Source organism: Micromys minutus, assembly GCF_963924665.1.
Source record: "Micromys minutus genome assembly, chromosome: 12".
Lineage (NCBI taxonomy): Eukaryota > Metazoa > Chordata > Mammalia > Rodentia > Muridae > Micromys > Micromys minutus.
This window is the reverse complement of record NC_137981.1, coordinates 36,892,401-36,908,228: the sequence shown is the minus strand read 5'-3', so window position 1 is coordinate 36,908,228 and position 15,828 is coordinate 36,892,401. Positions and strand designations below refer to the sequence as shown.

General features: G+C 38.7%; 2 protein-coding genes and 1 pseudogene across 5 annotated transcripts in view; 2 read left to right on the top strand and 1 right to left on the bottom strand.

Annotated features, from left to right (window-relative positions):
- The window catches only part of ADK (adenosine kinase), a 374,447-nt gene that overhangs the window by 127,246 nt on the left and 231,373 nt on the right, over positions 1-15,828 (top strand). The window lies entirely within an intron of this gene.
- Positions 4,217-5,177, top strand: LOC308427992 (serine/threonine-protein phosphatase PP1-gamma catalytic subunit-like; annotated as a pseudogene). Its single transcript has 2 exons — positions 4,217-4,568; positions 4,679-5,177. The product of its transcript is annotated as a serine/threonine-protein phosphatase PP1-gamma catalytic subunit-like (transcript).
- On the bottom strand, positions 13,087-13,701 carry LOC308427696 (large ribosomal subunit protein eL15-like; the record flags this gene model as incomplete). The annotated part of the gene is made up of 1 exon (XM_080925878.1): positions 13,087-13,701. The coding sequence occupies one exon, from the start codon at positions 13,699-13,701 to the stop codon at positions 13,087-13,089; it is 615 nt and encodes a 204-aa protein (XP_080782004.1).

The following is a 15,828-nucleotide window of genomic DNA, read 5'->3' as shown; positions in this document are numbered from 1 at the left end:
CACCCTGTGAAGAGGTCCTTAGCTGATAGAGCAGAGCTGTCCATTCCTGATCAAGAACAGTATGTCAGGGCACATGAATGAGCCAGCTCCTGTCAAACTTGTAGGTCACTGAAGTTCATGCCAACTTATTTCACCTAGAGAACTAAGTTAAACAGTAACTGTTCTACCAAGTCACCCCAGATATGCATCCCACAAAACTATGTAGTATAATATGTATTGTATCAATCCAGTGTCTTTTACAATAGCTAATAATGTGTATAGAAATAAATAAATTATAAAAGAGTTGATGTGTAAAAGTGGGAATTTTCAACCCACCTCTATGACTTTGTTCACTTTATTTATTTTTCATTAGATGTGATTCCCTGTGTCGATTACTTTCCTACTGGTGTGACTAAAGACCTTATCCCGACAACTTACAGAAAAACTTGTTGGGCTTACAGTTCCAAAGGATTAGAGTACATGGTTTTAGAACCTGTGAGGTTCATTCTTACTTAAACTACCCTTTACTAAGTTTCTTATTTTTCCTCCCAAAATGTATTATCTATTACTTTTATATTTATTATTATTTCTTTATAGTTTATTCACATTTTTCTAGCTAAATAATGTGTTTTGGATATTGTTTATTATCAAAACATACCTGATTCTTTTCGATGACTTCAGAACCTATTCTGTGTCCAAATGATAATTTAATATGTTAATATTTGTCCTATTTGTCATGCACTTGGTTCTTCAAGTGTTTTAATATGTATGTCATTTTCATTGGTAAAAGTCTATAATCTTGTAGTTTTATTTCTTTAGAATTAATTAATTATGTTGTTCCAGTGAGTACTTAGAAATTCAAAGAATATTCAGTGTGCTTTTATCAGTGTGATTCATAAAAAGTAATATCCTATTAAACATTTATATTTGCATTTTTCTATGTGAAATGAAATGATTAGGTAGAGCAGGCTATTTTGTAGGAGCAATAAATTACCAAACATCACTCTAAAAACAGATTGGAGTCTTAATGGCATGATGCTTCTGGGAGAATTCCAGCCGGGTATAAAAGAGTGTCCTCTCTAGTACAGGACCGTTATTCCTAACACTGCACTGGGAACACAGGCTAGATTGTTAAATGGGTAATCGAGAGTATGTCCAAACTATTACCTAAACCACAGTGAAACTTTAGGGCAAAGCATCTAGGGTTTATTGTTTGTTTGTTTGCTTGCTTGCTTCTTCATTTTCTTGTGTGCATGAAGCTGTTCTCACATTGATACCATGACCCAAAAAGAAAACAAAGTATGGAGTTGAAAGAAAACTATGAGTTCTGTTATTTTTGTCATTGATTCTAGACAGTAACTTAATTGTAGATGCGCAAAGTTTGTTGAATATAGGGTTTTTCAGATGTACAAAAAAAAATGTCCTCTTGGGGCCTGCAAAACAGTTCGAAGATGTAGTATTAACTTGTCAACATGTGAATCCATACATTTGATTCCCCCTCCCGCTTCTAAAAGAAATGTTTATTCAAAATAGCAGCTGTGCACTTTGCTCTACCTACAAGAATGTCTTAACTGCTGTTATCATACATTATATACGGTGTAGTAGAACGTCTAATTGAAGTTAGAATTAGGCAAACACTTACGTTACTTTTAGGAGTGGTAAGCATTGGTTAAGAGATGCATGTAGCTATGAGGACGCAAACATTGTTTATTCAGGCTTCACTCAGACAGTTTCTCTCACCAGTGTTTTGATGGCACAGTAGAGCAAACTGCACTGTGACGGGTAGACTCTAAAAAGGTAAATTTATGAGCAGTTTTCTGATCTGCTCAGGAATTTATTGCCTCATGGTCCCTTCTGAGGCTATTATAATTATTAATGGGAGTATTTTAAACATTTAAAAAAAAAACATGGTTTATACATGGTAGAAAGTAAAAGATACCACCAGTAGCTGAACCATATGTGGTTTCCTTGGAGTCAGGCAATAGGAAGGAACAAAAGACTGTACTGAAGAGATTCCTGAGTAGTGATGTGACTTGTCTCTGTTCTGTCAGGATCCATTCATACTGAGTAGAATATTTCTTAGCCACGAAAGCTGAAGGTAGAGAAAATTCACTGTCTTTGGAATGTGCTGTTTGTCTTTGTAGCAGGAGTGTATACAGTGGTATCAGATACGGTTAGGAATAAATCTCAGAAACAAAATAAAGACTTAAAAGCAAGGATTAAACCTGTTAAAGTAATTGTCAAGTGCAATGCAAATCAGTCATTTTAAATAATTTTAAGTGCAAGATTGGACTGTCTTCCCTCTCCTTCTTTCTCTCCCTCTCCCTCTCCCTGTCCCCTCTCTCTCTCTCTCAAAAAGTTGAAGTCATTTATAATGTTTCTCAAGCTCAAATTCTTTTATAGTAAGAATACTATAAGAGCAAGTTTTTATTCCCAGCTTTACATTCTGAGTTAGTTGGGAAATGGTCTATTAAAAATGAGATGACAAATCAAAAAAAAAAAAAAAAAAAAAAATGAAGCCTTCTATTTTATTCAGCTGTTCTAAAAGAAAAAATGCCTAGTGATCTGGGAATATAAAGGAAATTTAAATTTGTGATTGAGAGTAAAAAATGTTTTTGTGGTTTTAAAACAGAAATACCAGCATGTCACATTAAAATTATGGTTATCTACAGTTCTGTACAGTTAACAGAAAAACATATTACATCAGGGATATGATGCAGTTCAGAGAGCTCATGTAGAGCCACAAGAGAAAAGCAAATTCCATCAGAGGCCTGTGCATTAATAATCCAGTCAGCGGAAGAATTTTCCTGTCTCCCATGTAACATAAACCAGATGTTCCGTTCTATTCAAACCTCCTTACTAACGTGAATATTTAGATCACTGGTCACTAGGAGAAAAATGAACAATAGCAACCTAATAACTTTTGTGGGTTTATCCTGTTTGTGAATTAATATTGATGGTCAGGAGAGTGGAGGTTTTCCTGCCAAATGTTACTAAATCCCATCATTCTGTTTTTATCTGTTGTGTTTTGTAAGTTTGATTTATTTTCCTTAAAAATATAAATAAATATATATTGTCCAACACCAAAGATTTAGAGATTGGCAGTTTGATTTTCTGTTTGAATACTACATGAAAATATATTCGACAATCAAGTGTAAAAGCCTTTTCTACTGGCAGAGAAGTTCATTGAGATGTCTAGACTTGAGTCAGGTTAGTTCTGGTGTGTGATTTTGTTGTGGTGGTGGTATTTTGTTTGTTGTCTTAAACAGTATTTCTCTGTATATAGTGTTGGCTATCCTGGAACTCGTTTTGTAGATCGGGATGGCTTGGAATTCACAGATACTCACTTGCCTTTGCCTCCTGAGTGCTGGAATTAAAATCTTGTGCTACCACCAGCTGGCTGGTATGTGATGTTTTTAATTTCCAGGTTTTTAAATAATATTTAATTTGAAAATTATTTTAGTATACAGGTTTACTCTGGATTTGTATTTCATACAACCACTATGACGACTAGATATAAAATAATCACATATCATTGTAGAAATTTTCCTATGTTGTCCCATACTGATGTCTGGTTTTGATAGTTCTTGCTTGGGTTGCCAGCAGTATAAGGTTCTGGTTTCCTTTCCAGAACATTTCTCAGGGTTGTATAAGCAAGTGGTAGATAAAGAGTAAGCCTGGTTGCTATAAAATAGTCATATTCTCTAAGCTCTGTTGTTTCTTGCCTACCAACAAGACCCACAATACGTACCGTGTATCTAAGACATATCAAGTCACCACAAAGGACCATAGGGGATGTGAACTGGTGCAGGTATATTGATGATTTTGTACTTTTCCCTGATTTATTACTTTTCTCTTTGACATGGGGCGTCTCTTCTGTAGGCCTTCCAGAATTAATACTAGGCCTTTGTTTTTGTTACCTTCTGGATGAAATGAAGTCTATTCCCTCCTAATTTTCTTATTCATATGACTTTACCGTTTCTAGTGTTTCATAGTAAGTGTGGATGTGTGTTTCTGTGTCTGTCTACGTGATCATGTGCACAAGCGTTGAGACCTGTGGACAACCTTGAGTATTATTCATTAAGACTGCAGCCTTCTCGTAGTTCGAAGTGGCGAGAGGAGGAGGAGGCTGGGGGGAGGGGCTGTTGCTGCTGCTACTGCCACTGCCACCACTACCACCACTTGTGGGTCTTGTGACATAAAGAAAGAGGATGAGTGAGCCCCGGGTGGGATGGAGATGGCGGATATTGATAAACTCAACATCAACAGTGTCATCCAACAGCTGGTCCAAGCCAGGCAAGAATGTACAGCTCCAGGAGAACAAAATCCAAGGACTTTGCCTGAAATCTCGGGAGATCTTCCTCTGTCAGCCTATCCTTTTAGAACTTGAAGCACCACTCAAGATATGTGGTGACAATCACGTGCAGAATTATGATTTGCTCTGTCTGTTTGAATAAGGTGGCTTCCCTCCAGAAAGCAACTATTTGTTTCTCGGGGACTATGTGGACAGGGATGACGATCTGCCTCTTGCTGGCCTACAAAGTCAAGTATCCGGAGAACATTTTTCTTCTCTACAGATATTATGATGAGTATGAGTCCTGTGCCCCAGCCCCCTGAGGCTGTAGGACCTGTGGGTGCCAGCATGTTTGAGCTACTTGAAAGGTGTGAAGAGCAATGGGGTGACCGTCTGCATTCTCACGGGTTTATCACCAGATCTTCAATCTATAGCACAGATTCAGCGAATTATGAGACCGACTGATGTACCAGATCAAGGTCTTCTTTGTGAACTTTTGTGGTCTGACTCCGATAAAGATGTCTTAGGCTGGGGTGAAAATGACAGAGGAGTGTCCTTCACATTTGGTGCACAAGTGGTTGCAAAATTTCTCCATAAGCATGATTTGGATCTTATATGCAGAGCCCATCAGGTAGTTGAAGATGGGTATGAGCTTTGCAAAGACGCAGTCACTCTGTTTTCTGCACCCAACTACTGTGACTCGTTTGGCAATGCGGGCGCCATGATGAGTGTGGACGAGACCCTCATGTGCTCCTTCCAGGTTTTAAATCCTGCCCAAAGACACGAGACCTGGCACACTGCCACAGGGTACGATCACAAAGCAAGCAACGAAATAGATGTCACTTGGCACTGCCTAGTTGGGACTTACAACATAGCATATATAACCTTCCTTTTAAAATTGTGATGTGCAGGTCAGCTTGCCCAGGTAGACCTGTCCGTCCCTTCTCCATTTTGATTACTGCTGGCACTTGCGGGTTAAAGCAACAGGTAAAGTACTTCATTCTCAAGAAAGTGGTTTTTTGTGTGTTTTTAACCTGTTCCCTTTTCGGACAGTTCTGGTGATGGTGTTAAGCTGTACGCAAACACAGGTAGTTTATCCTGTCAGAGGGGAGAGTGCACAATTGACCTTTTTTTTTTTAACTTAGTATAAAACATGAATAATGTAAATGCTTGTTTTCTTTAGGATGTAAAGAGAGCCCTAGGGTGCGTGAGTCCATACATGTAATTGTCATGATTGCATTCTTTTGATTAAAAAGAAAATGACTGCAGCCTTGTTTTCTCAAACCGGATTTCTCACTTGTTTGGACTCCTTAATTCAGCTAGGATGGTTAGCTGGATGGCAGGCTCTTGGCATCTGCTCATTTCTGCCTTCCCATCGTTGCCATTACAATCCCACACCACTGTGTCCAGCATTTTTATGAAAGTTCAGGTCCTGGCGCTTACACAGTCTTCTAGTTGTTAGTTTTCTGTTTGTATGTCACCAGTAAGATTTGCCTGTGGACATTTTTGTAATTAGCAATTGATGTCAGAGGAACTAGCCCATTGTGGGTGGTGCCACCCTGGGGTCGTGGGGAATTTAGGGAAGCCACGTAAGCAAGCCAAGGGACAGCAAGCTAAAAAGCACTGTCCTACCTGACCTTTGTTTCGTTCTTGCCTCCAGGTTTCTTCCCTGATCTTTTGTTATAATAGAGTTATAAGCTGCAATGCACCCTTTTATTTAGGGTTTTAGATTTGATTTTTGTCATGGCATTTCATTACCACAATAGAAACTCTAACCAAGACACACAGCAAACACTTTGCCAACGGAACCATCACCACAATCCCTGTGTGTGATTTTTTTTTTCTTCAAGCCCCATCATACACAGTTCAGAGTTCTACCTGGGAGTGTTCAGGGACACGTGGTTCTATCTGTGTCACCTTTGGTACTAGGAGTGTTCAGGGACACATGGTTCTATCTGTGTCACCTTTGGTACTTGTGTTTTCCTACCAGGCACTAAAGAAGGGAGCGATAGTCAAGGACTCAGACATGCTTTTTTACACATAGCACAGTTCCAGGCACTGGCAAGTTCGGCTGAGCACCTGTTTATCCTGGAGCTTTTGGACGACCTTCATCACAATCCTCTCGAGGCTTTATCCGTGGACAGGGGAAGGAACCCGGGAGACACTTTTCTTCATTTATGCCTTTTTTTTTTTCCCTTCTTCTCAAAATTCTAACCATTCAGGTCTTTACCAGACTCCCAGGTCCAGGAAACAACAGGGACCTTTGGTTGCAGAGCCTCTTGGTAGACCACAACTTTTACCCCTTTTGTAAGTGCCCTTGACCCCTGAGGAGGGTACCATTCCATGAAGGGTTGGCACAAATGAAAGAGAGAGCAAGAATGGGCTTTCTCCAACTTAATTCTTTTAGTTTACTATGTTAATGAGCAACGAAATACTTAACTCTTCTTTTCCCTTTGGCTTTCTGTCATTTCCTCCTCCAAAACATGTCAGCTCTGTTCTCTCCAGCTTGAGTTCCCAGCACATACTGACTTGGAATCATGTGTGCGTGGTCTTTGAGTATGGCTTTCTGCCTGTGACAGAAATGTACCTTACACTCATGCATTTTGTTGTATGTAAGTAGACAAAGCTTTGCTTTGTTTGGTTTTACAGCTGAGTGGTTTTCCATTATCGTGATGTATAGTATACGGTGTCTCCATCCCCTCTAGAGGAGTATTTGGATTGTTTCCAATTTGGAGCAATTATGGAGAAAGCTGCTATAAACATTTGTTTATGCATCTCTGTGTTAACGTAAAGTTCCATTTCACTGGGAGTGTGATTTCCGAATCAACCTCGGAATGTATGGTTAATTTCATTAAAATCAAAAGTGGTCTTGGATTTGTTTCAGCTGGGTTTTGGTTGCCAGGCTATACCTGAGGAATCACCTTGACAGGAGGAAGATTTCTTTCAGTTCATCATTTCAACATGGTCATGGCTCTCATACTTTTGTTCTTTCAGCGACTGCCATGTCCCCTGATCCTCATTGGGGGTGGTATAACTGCCTTATTTATAGCTGAGCTCTCAGTAGTCCTTTATTACCAATGCTCAGTTTGAAAAGCTGCCGCTTCTGTCTTCTCTGTGTTCTGAAGGAAGAAAGGTTTCTCTGACTAGCTCTCTGGCTCTAAACAGGCATTTAGAAGGTAGCTGGACGCTGTGTCAGGTTAGCTAAGCAAGCATAGTCATTTACCCCTCAGAGCCTATGGCTTCCCCAACTAAATGTTTCCCCAATTTGTTGTTAGTATTGTATTTGTGCATGTGTGTACATATGTGTATGTGCACATGTGTGTTTATGTGTGTGCACATGTGTGTTTATGTGTGTGCATTTGTGGATATTTGTGACTCTGTGTAACTGTATTTATGAGAGAGTTACAAATGTACAAATTAAAATTGTAGTCAGATATTACTATATGAACATTAAATATTTAATATAAAAGCTTACTTCCAACCAGATCCTTCTGGGGTAGGTCATGTCTATAATTCTAGTACTCAGACATGGATTTGAGTTACTTAGTTCATACAATAAGTTCCAGGCCAGCCTGGGCTACTGTGACATCTACTCCAAAAAAATAAATCAAGCATCATTTTTTATTAGCTATTACAGTAAATGCTGGAGAGGATGTAGAATCTTTCTCATAAATTGATGATGGGAATGTAAAATGACAGAACCCTTCTGCAAAACAGTTTGTTTATTGTAAAACTAAACATTTTCAATGCGATTCAGCAATTATGTCCCCGGATATTCGTTTACCATAGAAGTGGAAATTTATTTTCATATAAAAAAACTGTTACACAAATATTTATGACATTTTTATTTTTATTCTCCCACACACTGGAAACAATCCAGAAAACCTTCAACAGGTGAATAAACAGACTGTGCTAGATCTATACAGTGTAGGGCTTCGTAAAGAAGAGAGCCCACGGCACACTACACTTCCCATGAGTCTCCAAGCAGAGCATGGAATGAAATAGTTCTAGAGTGGCTTTTAGAACATGTCTTCCAAGTACACCAGGGGGAAATGGAACGGCTGACTCTGCAGCGGATAAAAAATCATGGGATTGTACTCATACACAAACAAAATGTACATGAACTGTAGTGAGTTTTGTATAGATGTAGTTAGGACTGAGGTGATTCTGACGTCCTAGGCTTTTATAGGAGATTGTAGATATGGAATATATAATCACTACCACAAGCTGAGTAAAGGCATTTCTGGAACCTCTGCACTGTGTTCTGAACTTGTGTGGATATGGAAAGTTTTTATATCTATATGTATCATTTTTAATTCTCCCTTTTTTTGGCAGGATAATTTCATGATATATAATTTTAAGAAGTTGTTTTTGATAAGAGTTTTACAAACGACAAAATTAATTGAGAGAAAATACATTCTGTGAATTCTTTTTCTTTTTCTTTTTTTTTTTTTTCAACCTTCAGAGGCATCTATGTTCATGCCCAACCAGCGCAGTGGTCATGTGGATTGAACTAGGACCTCCCTTGTGTGTACTTGGGAAGCATTTTACCTCTGAATTAATCCCGAGCCTGTATTCTAGGATTGCAAATAGAACTAAAATTGATCTTGTTCCCACAGTAACTCATTTATGTGATGAATTGCAGGTACTAATTTTCTCAGTGTTCTTCACTATGAATTGAAACCTTTGTTATCACCAAATTCATTAATGTACTTTGGTCTTGTCGGCCTGTGCCATTCTGTCTCAGCTGATTTCTGTGGACTTTCCTCACCTCATTTTGAGCATTGCCTTCTCACTGATGTCAAAGATCTTGGCTGCTGCTGTGTAGTAGCAGTACCCACAACAAGCTGGACTCATAGACACACAAGATGACCAAGGAAAGGACAAGTTAAGTGCCTACTGAAATGGTAGCTCCGAGTGTGAAATTTAAAGGTAAACCCTAAATCTTAAATGTACAAATAAATTACTCAGCACGGGAGACCACCCATCCTATTCCACGATATTCCACAAAGATGTATTTGTAACTGGTGGAAGAAACACTCCCTGGGCTCAAGATCAATGGCCGTTCATTTTACTCACCTAGAGATAAATCACTTTCACAGATTTTGCAGGCAACTTCTTTTCCTGAAAAAGTGATTTATGAAAGAAGGGCCTTCTTTACTGTCTCTTCCCCTGCAATACTTCCGCACTGAAGGAGCCCACGGGATGGAAGGCTTGTCTGTGCAGCTTTTATTTCACTGTTATTTTTAAAGCAGTTGATGAAATTCTCCTCCATTTTGAAGGGCCATTTTTCACCTAGATATCAGACACCTTCAAGCATTTGAGTCGATAGTAATGTGTTGAATTTATAAATTGTTTTTATCTTGATTAAAAAGGAAACTGGGTTCATTTAACATAATTATAGTTTTCAGCTCTGTTAAGAAAAATAGCCTTTTGTGTGGTTCTGTGAGGTGAAGAGAGGAAAAGGTGGGAAGTGACAGAAATCACGGTGGCACATGCCGGCTTCTCGAACTTGGCGTGGAAGCCATGCTCAGCTACAGGGGGATTCATGGTTAGCCTTATCTGAAAAGAGCAACAGAAATCTAAAAGCCCAAGGAGTCATGCCCTGTGTCTGTATTTTTCATTGTTTCTGGATTTTCATATCCCTTGGATAAAGTGCTATGACACTCCAGTTTCTTCCTACTTTTCATTTTCAAACAGTACTTCCTATTGGTGACAATGAAACTCATTTGGGAGGTGCTTTCCTAATGTATGAAACCTGTAACCCCAACACTAGGGAGGTAGAGACAAGGAGATAAGAATTTTAAGATTCGGTTGAACCAGTGTGAATCGGTTGAATCAGTGTCTAAAACTGTTTGTTGCCAATGTGAGTGTAACCCGTAGGACCTACACAGCAGGAGACTTTTGGAAATTGCCCTTTGACTTTTGCACGTGCATCCTGGCACACTCGCAAACACGAACACATATACATACACACATACCCCGAACTAGGCTTGATCTCAGAAATTCTATATTTTAGTTTGTTAACTTTGAACGTTACTAATTTAAAACTGTTAGACAATAATCATAACAAGCTTCATATAGTATTTATTTACTTTGATAAGGAGAATGGAAATAATTCTGGAAGCTTGAAGGTACATGCTCCTCTGTGTGTATCTGTTATCTGTGTGTAAAAACTGACTGATTAGGGGATCAGAATGCAGTCAAGAAAGCCATAAAAATAGAAATGGAAATTTGGTAGGAACACATGGGGAACTGTCAGGCCGTGCAGGCAAGCCGGGGAGTCACTGCTGCTTGTCGGAGACTGGCTTCTCAGTCAGGCTACTTTTATACTGTCATAAATATCTTCATGGCATGTTCACTGCTAATCTAACATTTGAATGCTTAAAGTGACTGTCAGATTCATGCAGAGCATGCTTATTTAACTAATACTATTGCCCGTTTCCCTAGTTACTGAGTAGTACAATTATGCACAACATTGAAACACTGGCTCAGAAATACTTCTTTTAAAAAAAAAAAAATAAATAAATCTGAGGAACCGAAATTGAGTTCCAGGCCAGCCAGAGCTGCCTTATATCAAGCAAACAAGCACGCAAAACAAACCATCAATTTTAGGAAGCACATTCATAAAAAATTTCTTAGTGACTGGAGGTATTAATTCAGTTCATATCTAATTATCTTTATTGCTGTTTTGGTTAGAGTTTCTACTGCTGTGATACAGACCATGACCACAGACAGCGAGGCAGGAAAGGGTTGATTGCAGCTTAAAACTAGGTCACAGCCCTTCGTTGAAGGAAGCCAGGGCAGGAATTCAGGGTGGGAACTGAAGCAGAGGCCACGAAGTGCGTCTGCCCACTGACTTGTTTTCCTGACTTTTTTAGTTTGCTTCTTTATAGTACCTAGGGCCACCATCCCAGAGGTGGCAGTGCCTACATCAGCAGTCAAGGAAATGCACCACAGCCTTGCCTACAGGCAGTGGGGAGAGCTACATTTCCTCAACTGAGCTCCACCCTTCCCAAATTCCTCTAACCTGTGTCAGGCTGACATAAAAATTGGCCAGCACAATGTCACATATTCAAAGTGAATATGTAGATACAATATGACTCACACTTATCGTGCGTTGCTATGGTACTATGCAGAATTGAACTTATTTTCCTTGGTGCCGTGTGGTATATATATATATATATATGTGTGTGTGTGTGTGTGTGTGTGTGTATGTATATATATGTATATATATGTATGTATATATATGTATATATATGTATGTATATATATATACATTAAGATGACGTTTAGCTTTCATTTTTCTTACTGTCCAATTTTTTTAATGTGTTCTTCTGCGTTCACATTGGTGTTGACAAGTTTTCTACTATGTCTGGGTGTCCCATTCATGGTGCGTTGGCATCCATAAGCTGCTCCTCACATAGGAAACAACAGTTCTGTGTTGTGTGTATTTGCTTGGTTGCATTTCCTTAAAATTTGTTTATCTCTTCCCGTCATTCAAAGATATGTAATTCATGACTCAGTTGCTGCTGTATGTCTTTTTCCAAATTTTTAAGCACAAAGAAACAACGAAACATAGACTTAGCGCCAAGTGACATTATAACCTGGTACCTTTTGGCGACTCTCACCTGAATGAAAGGGAATAGTCTTTCATTTTGTTTACATCCTAAACTTTAAGACACTGACTTAATATAGAGATAGCAAACACCCCAAATCCCATTCAGAAGTTGGAATTCCATGACATTTACTATTGTTGATATGAACTACCATGACCATTCTAAATCTGTAGTATTTTTATCACCTCCAAGAGAAATCCCAAGGCTGAAGAATGGGTTAGTCAGTGAAGTCCTCACTGGAGACATGGGGGCCTGAGTCCCATCCCCAGCCCCGACATAAAAGCATAAAAGCCAGGTCCCAATTTTGATGCATGTTAGCTGGGATGGATCCCTTGGGCTTTCTAATTAGTCAGTCCACTGAATCACCCTGCTCCAAGTTTTATGGATACCCTGTCTTTAAAGATAGGATAAGGGGTGATTCATGCTGCCTTGGGGCTTTTACACATGTGCACAGGACTTGCACACAGGTAATAGTTAAGTACGAACAGGAACATATATGCATAAAAACATGACGTCCCATACATTTTAGCTGCCACTCTCCACCTGCCTTGTTCTAATTCTTGAGTCTGTTGCAGTTATATGTGTATTTTAGAGTCCTCTTGCCAACTTACACAAACATATATCTGAGCCTTTGTGGGAACTGTGTTCTGTGTATAGTGGGACTGCTATCTATTTTTATTGTTGCTCCATGATTGGGTTTTGTTTGTTTGTTTTGTGAGAGGGAACCTTTTTATCTTAGGCTAAAAATTCTGCTTTCTAGGGATTCTGTTTTTGTAATCTCCGGGATTGCCAGTAAATGTGCCATAACTCCCAGTATCAAATAATGTTATTTTAACAGTCTTCCTAACTGTGTATATGAAATATTTTTTCATTTTTTGACAAACTTGAATTTATATCAACCGTATTTTATAATTTATAGAGTTTAACTGTTGTGCTTTAAAGAGAATTTATTTCTAAATATTTTCACATTGGAATATGGTAAATAGAATGCTTTCTTTATTTCCTTTTTAAATTTTTATTCTTTTGTTTCTGTTTTTGCTTATTTTGACACAAACACACACACACCCTGCCTCATGTGTGTTGCTGCTGCTGTTTAGACAGGCTCTCTCTCACATAGCCTAGGTTGGTCTTTTTTTTTTTTTTTGACTGTCCTAAATTGTTTATTGGATATGAATTTTACAAATAACACGTGTATTAGCGGTAACGGTGGAGTTGGAGAGCGTTGCGCCTTCTCCGGGCTGCACGGCGAGATCCACCAATAGTGTGGTGGAACTTGTGACCCTTTCCAAGGCCACGGCTCTTGCGGCCAGCAGATGTCAGCCCACGCATCTCCCTGTGCTTGTGGACTGGTTTGGTGACCCACTGGGAGTCAGGATTTCTTCTGATAGCGTTATGGAACGGATCAATGAGGATGACCTCGAAAAATTTATATGTGGAATCTTCACCAACCCAGTAGGAATTCAGGACTCTCAAAGCCCCACAATGGCGCCCAGCTCTCTCCTCAGCAACAGACTGAAGGCTTCGGGCAAATTTCAGCTGGTTAACACCATGGTGGACAGGCTTGCCGTAAGTTGCACCCTTAGGAACTGGGCGTTTGCGACCACCACGTCGGACACGAATCCTGTAGATAACATAACCTTGCTTAGCCTTGTACCCCAGCCTTCGCGCCTTATCTGGCCGGGTGGGGCGGGGAGCCCTGTGCAGTGCGGAGAGCTGGCGGTATTGCCAGCAGCAGACCCTCAGAAGAAAGCGCATCACGTCGGACTGCTTCTTCCTCCATAGCTCCTGGATGTACTTGTATGCGCCCATCTTGGCTCACCTGATGGCTGCCGCCAGAGGAAAGGAAGAAGCCCTTCTTCCTAGGTTGACTATGTAAAGACTAAACTTGAACTACATATCCTACCTCAACTTTCCAAGTTCTGGGAATGGTGAGGATTCTGGTTTTTAGTATTAGTCAGATTAAAGAAACTTCCATCTGTCCCTGGGCTAAATTTAGAGTGTTTTTATTCTGAATCAGTTTTGAATTTTATACCTGATTTGTGAGTGCATGCATCTCTGTGTGTCTGTTTCTCTGTCTCTGGTTTTTTTTTTTTCCCCTGATGTCTTTTATTGCATTAATTGGCTTTCAGTTCTTTTTTTTTAATTTTATGTAAATGGATATTTTTCTGACATGTATGTCTGTGTACTACCTGTGTTTCTGGTCCATGAGCAGGCCAAAAAAAGGTGGTCAGACCCTTACGGTAGAATTTCAAGAGGTTGTGAACTGCTTCATGGGAGTGTAAGATTTAAACGAAGTCTTCTGAAAGAGCAGAGGAACCACCTCTCCTGCCCTTCATTTTCAGATCTTAAGCCAACCTTGCATTCCTCAAATAAATTCCTTTTCAGCACGCCATAATTATTTTCATTTGCTGATAATTTTTCTTTGTTGTATATAGGTTAAATTTCTCTTTTTATTAATCACTTTTTATCTGATTTTGATAGCACTGTTATATTAATATAATAAAATGATGTATTCCCAGTTCTAATATTGGAGCAGTTTCTGGGCACTTTTAGAATTTTTCTTTAAGCATTTTTTAAATGTAATAATGAAGTTATTTGGTCCAGGATATTCTTTGTTGATAATTTTTTTATTATAGATTCTCCTCCCTAATGTATTAAATTACCTAATTTTTCCTGATTTATTTTCAATGGTTTGTAGCTAAGAATTTATCTATCTTATTTAATTACTAGCTCATTTCAATATTTTATAGTAGTTATTAATCTTATTTTACTGGTATTATGACTAATATTTTTATAAAGTTATCTAACTTACAGAACTGTGTATGGAATAATCATTTAGTTAATGTATTTATTCCCCAATTTTTGTATATGTGTATGGGTGCTTGCCTGAATGTGTGTCTTTATGTCACCTCATGCAGTGTGACACCAAAGCATGGCATCAGATCCCCTGGGACTGGAGTTACAGTTAGTGTGATGTAACCACTACATGGATGCTAGGAACCAACTTCGTTCTCTGGAGGACAGCCAAGGATTCATCCTTCAGGCCCTGATTAGTATTTCTCTTTTGTGGTTTTATTGTCATTTAAAAGTCTACCCCACTTGTGATCTTGAATGCTTTAACTTTAAGAAATTACAATTTTAAGAAAGATAGCTTTCGATTTATAATCAGTTTGAAAGTATTTCAACTATTTCTTAAAACATTTTATGAAACTGGGTATCACAGTTTTACCCAAATTAGACAAAATATGTCATGAGTAAAATTACAGGCCAATTTATTCTAAAAATAGAACACTTTTCAATAAAATACTAACAAAACAAAAATCATTGATATATGAAAATATTAATGGCATGCTGAAGTTCTTTTTCACAGGAATGGAAGGTTGGTTTAAGACCTGAAAACTGGTCAAATGAATGCATTGTCTTCTTCTAAATTTTACTCATCAGTTTTGAGTCAAATTCTTACATTTTTTTATGTTTCTATAAAATAAAATTTTTAGAAAGTTAACACTAAAACTATTTAGGTGCAGTGTTTTAAGGTTTTCTAATGTAAAGAGAAAACAATCTTTATTTTCAAATGCTCGGATTATATGATAACGTGCAGAGTTCCTTGATGGTGACCTGATATTTTTTTCCCCTTGAGCTATAAAAACATCCCAAACTAGAAATTAGGTTTATTTTTTTTTCAAAATCTTTAATCAATTAAAAAATCATTTCATGCTGGGTGTGGTGGCACTAGGCAGGTGCATCTCTGTGAGTTTAAGGGCAGGAAGTTCCAGTGCCTTTGACCCTGTCAAACCACAAAGGAAGAACAAAGAAGCAATGTAAAGAAAGGGATGACTGCTGGCGTTGACCTGAGGCTGTGTCTGAGAACAGGTAGAAGCTTGGCATCCGGAGGAAGTTCTTACCAGAACAGGTTTCCTCCTCTGTGCGGCCTCG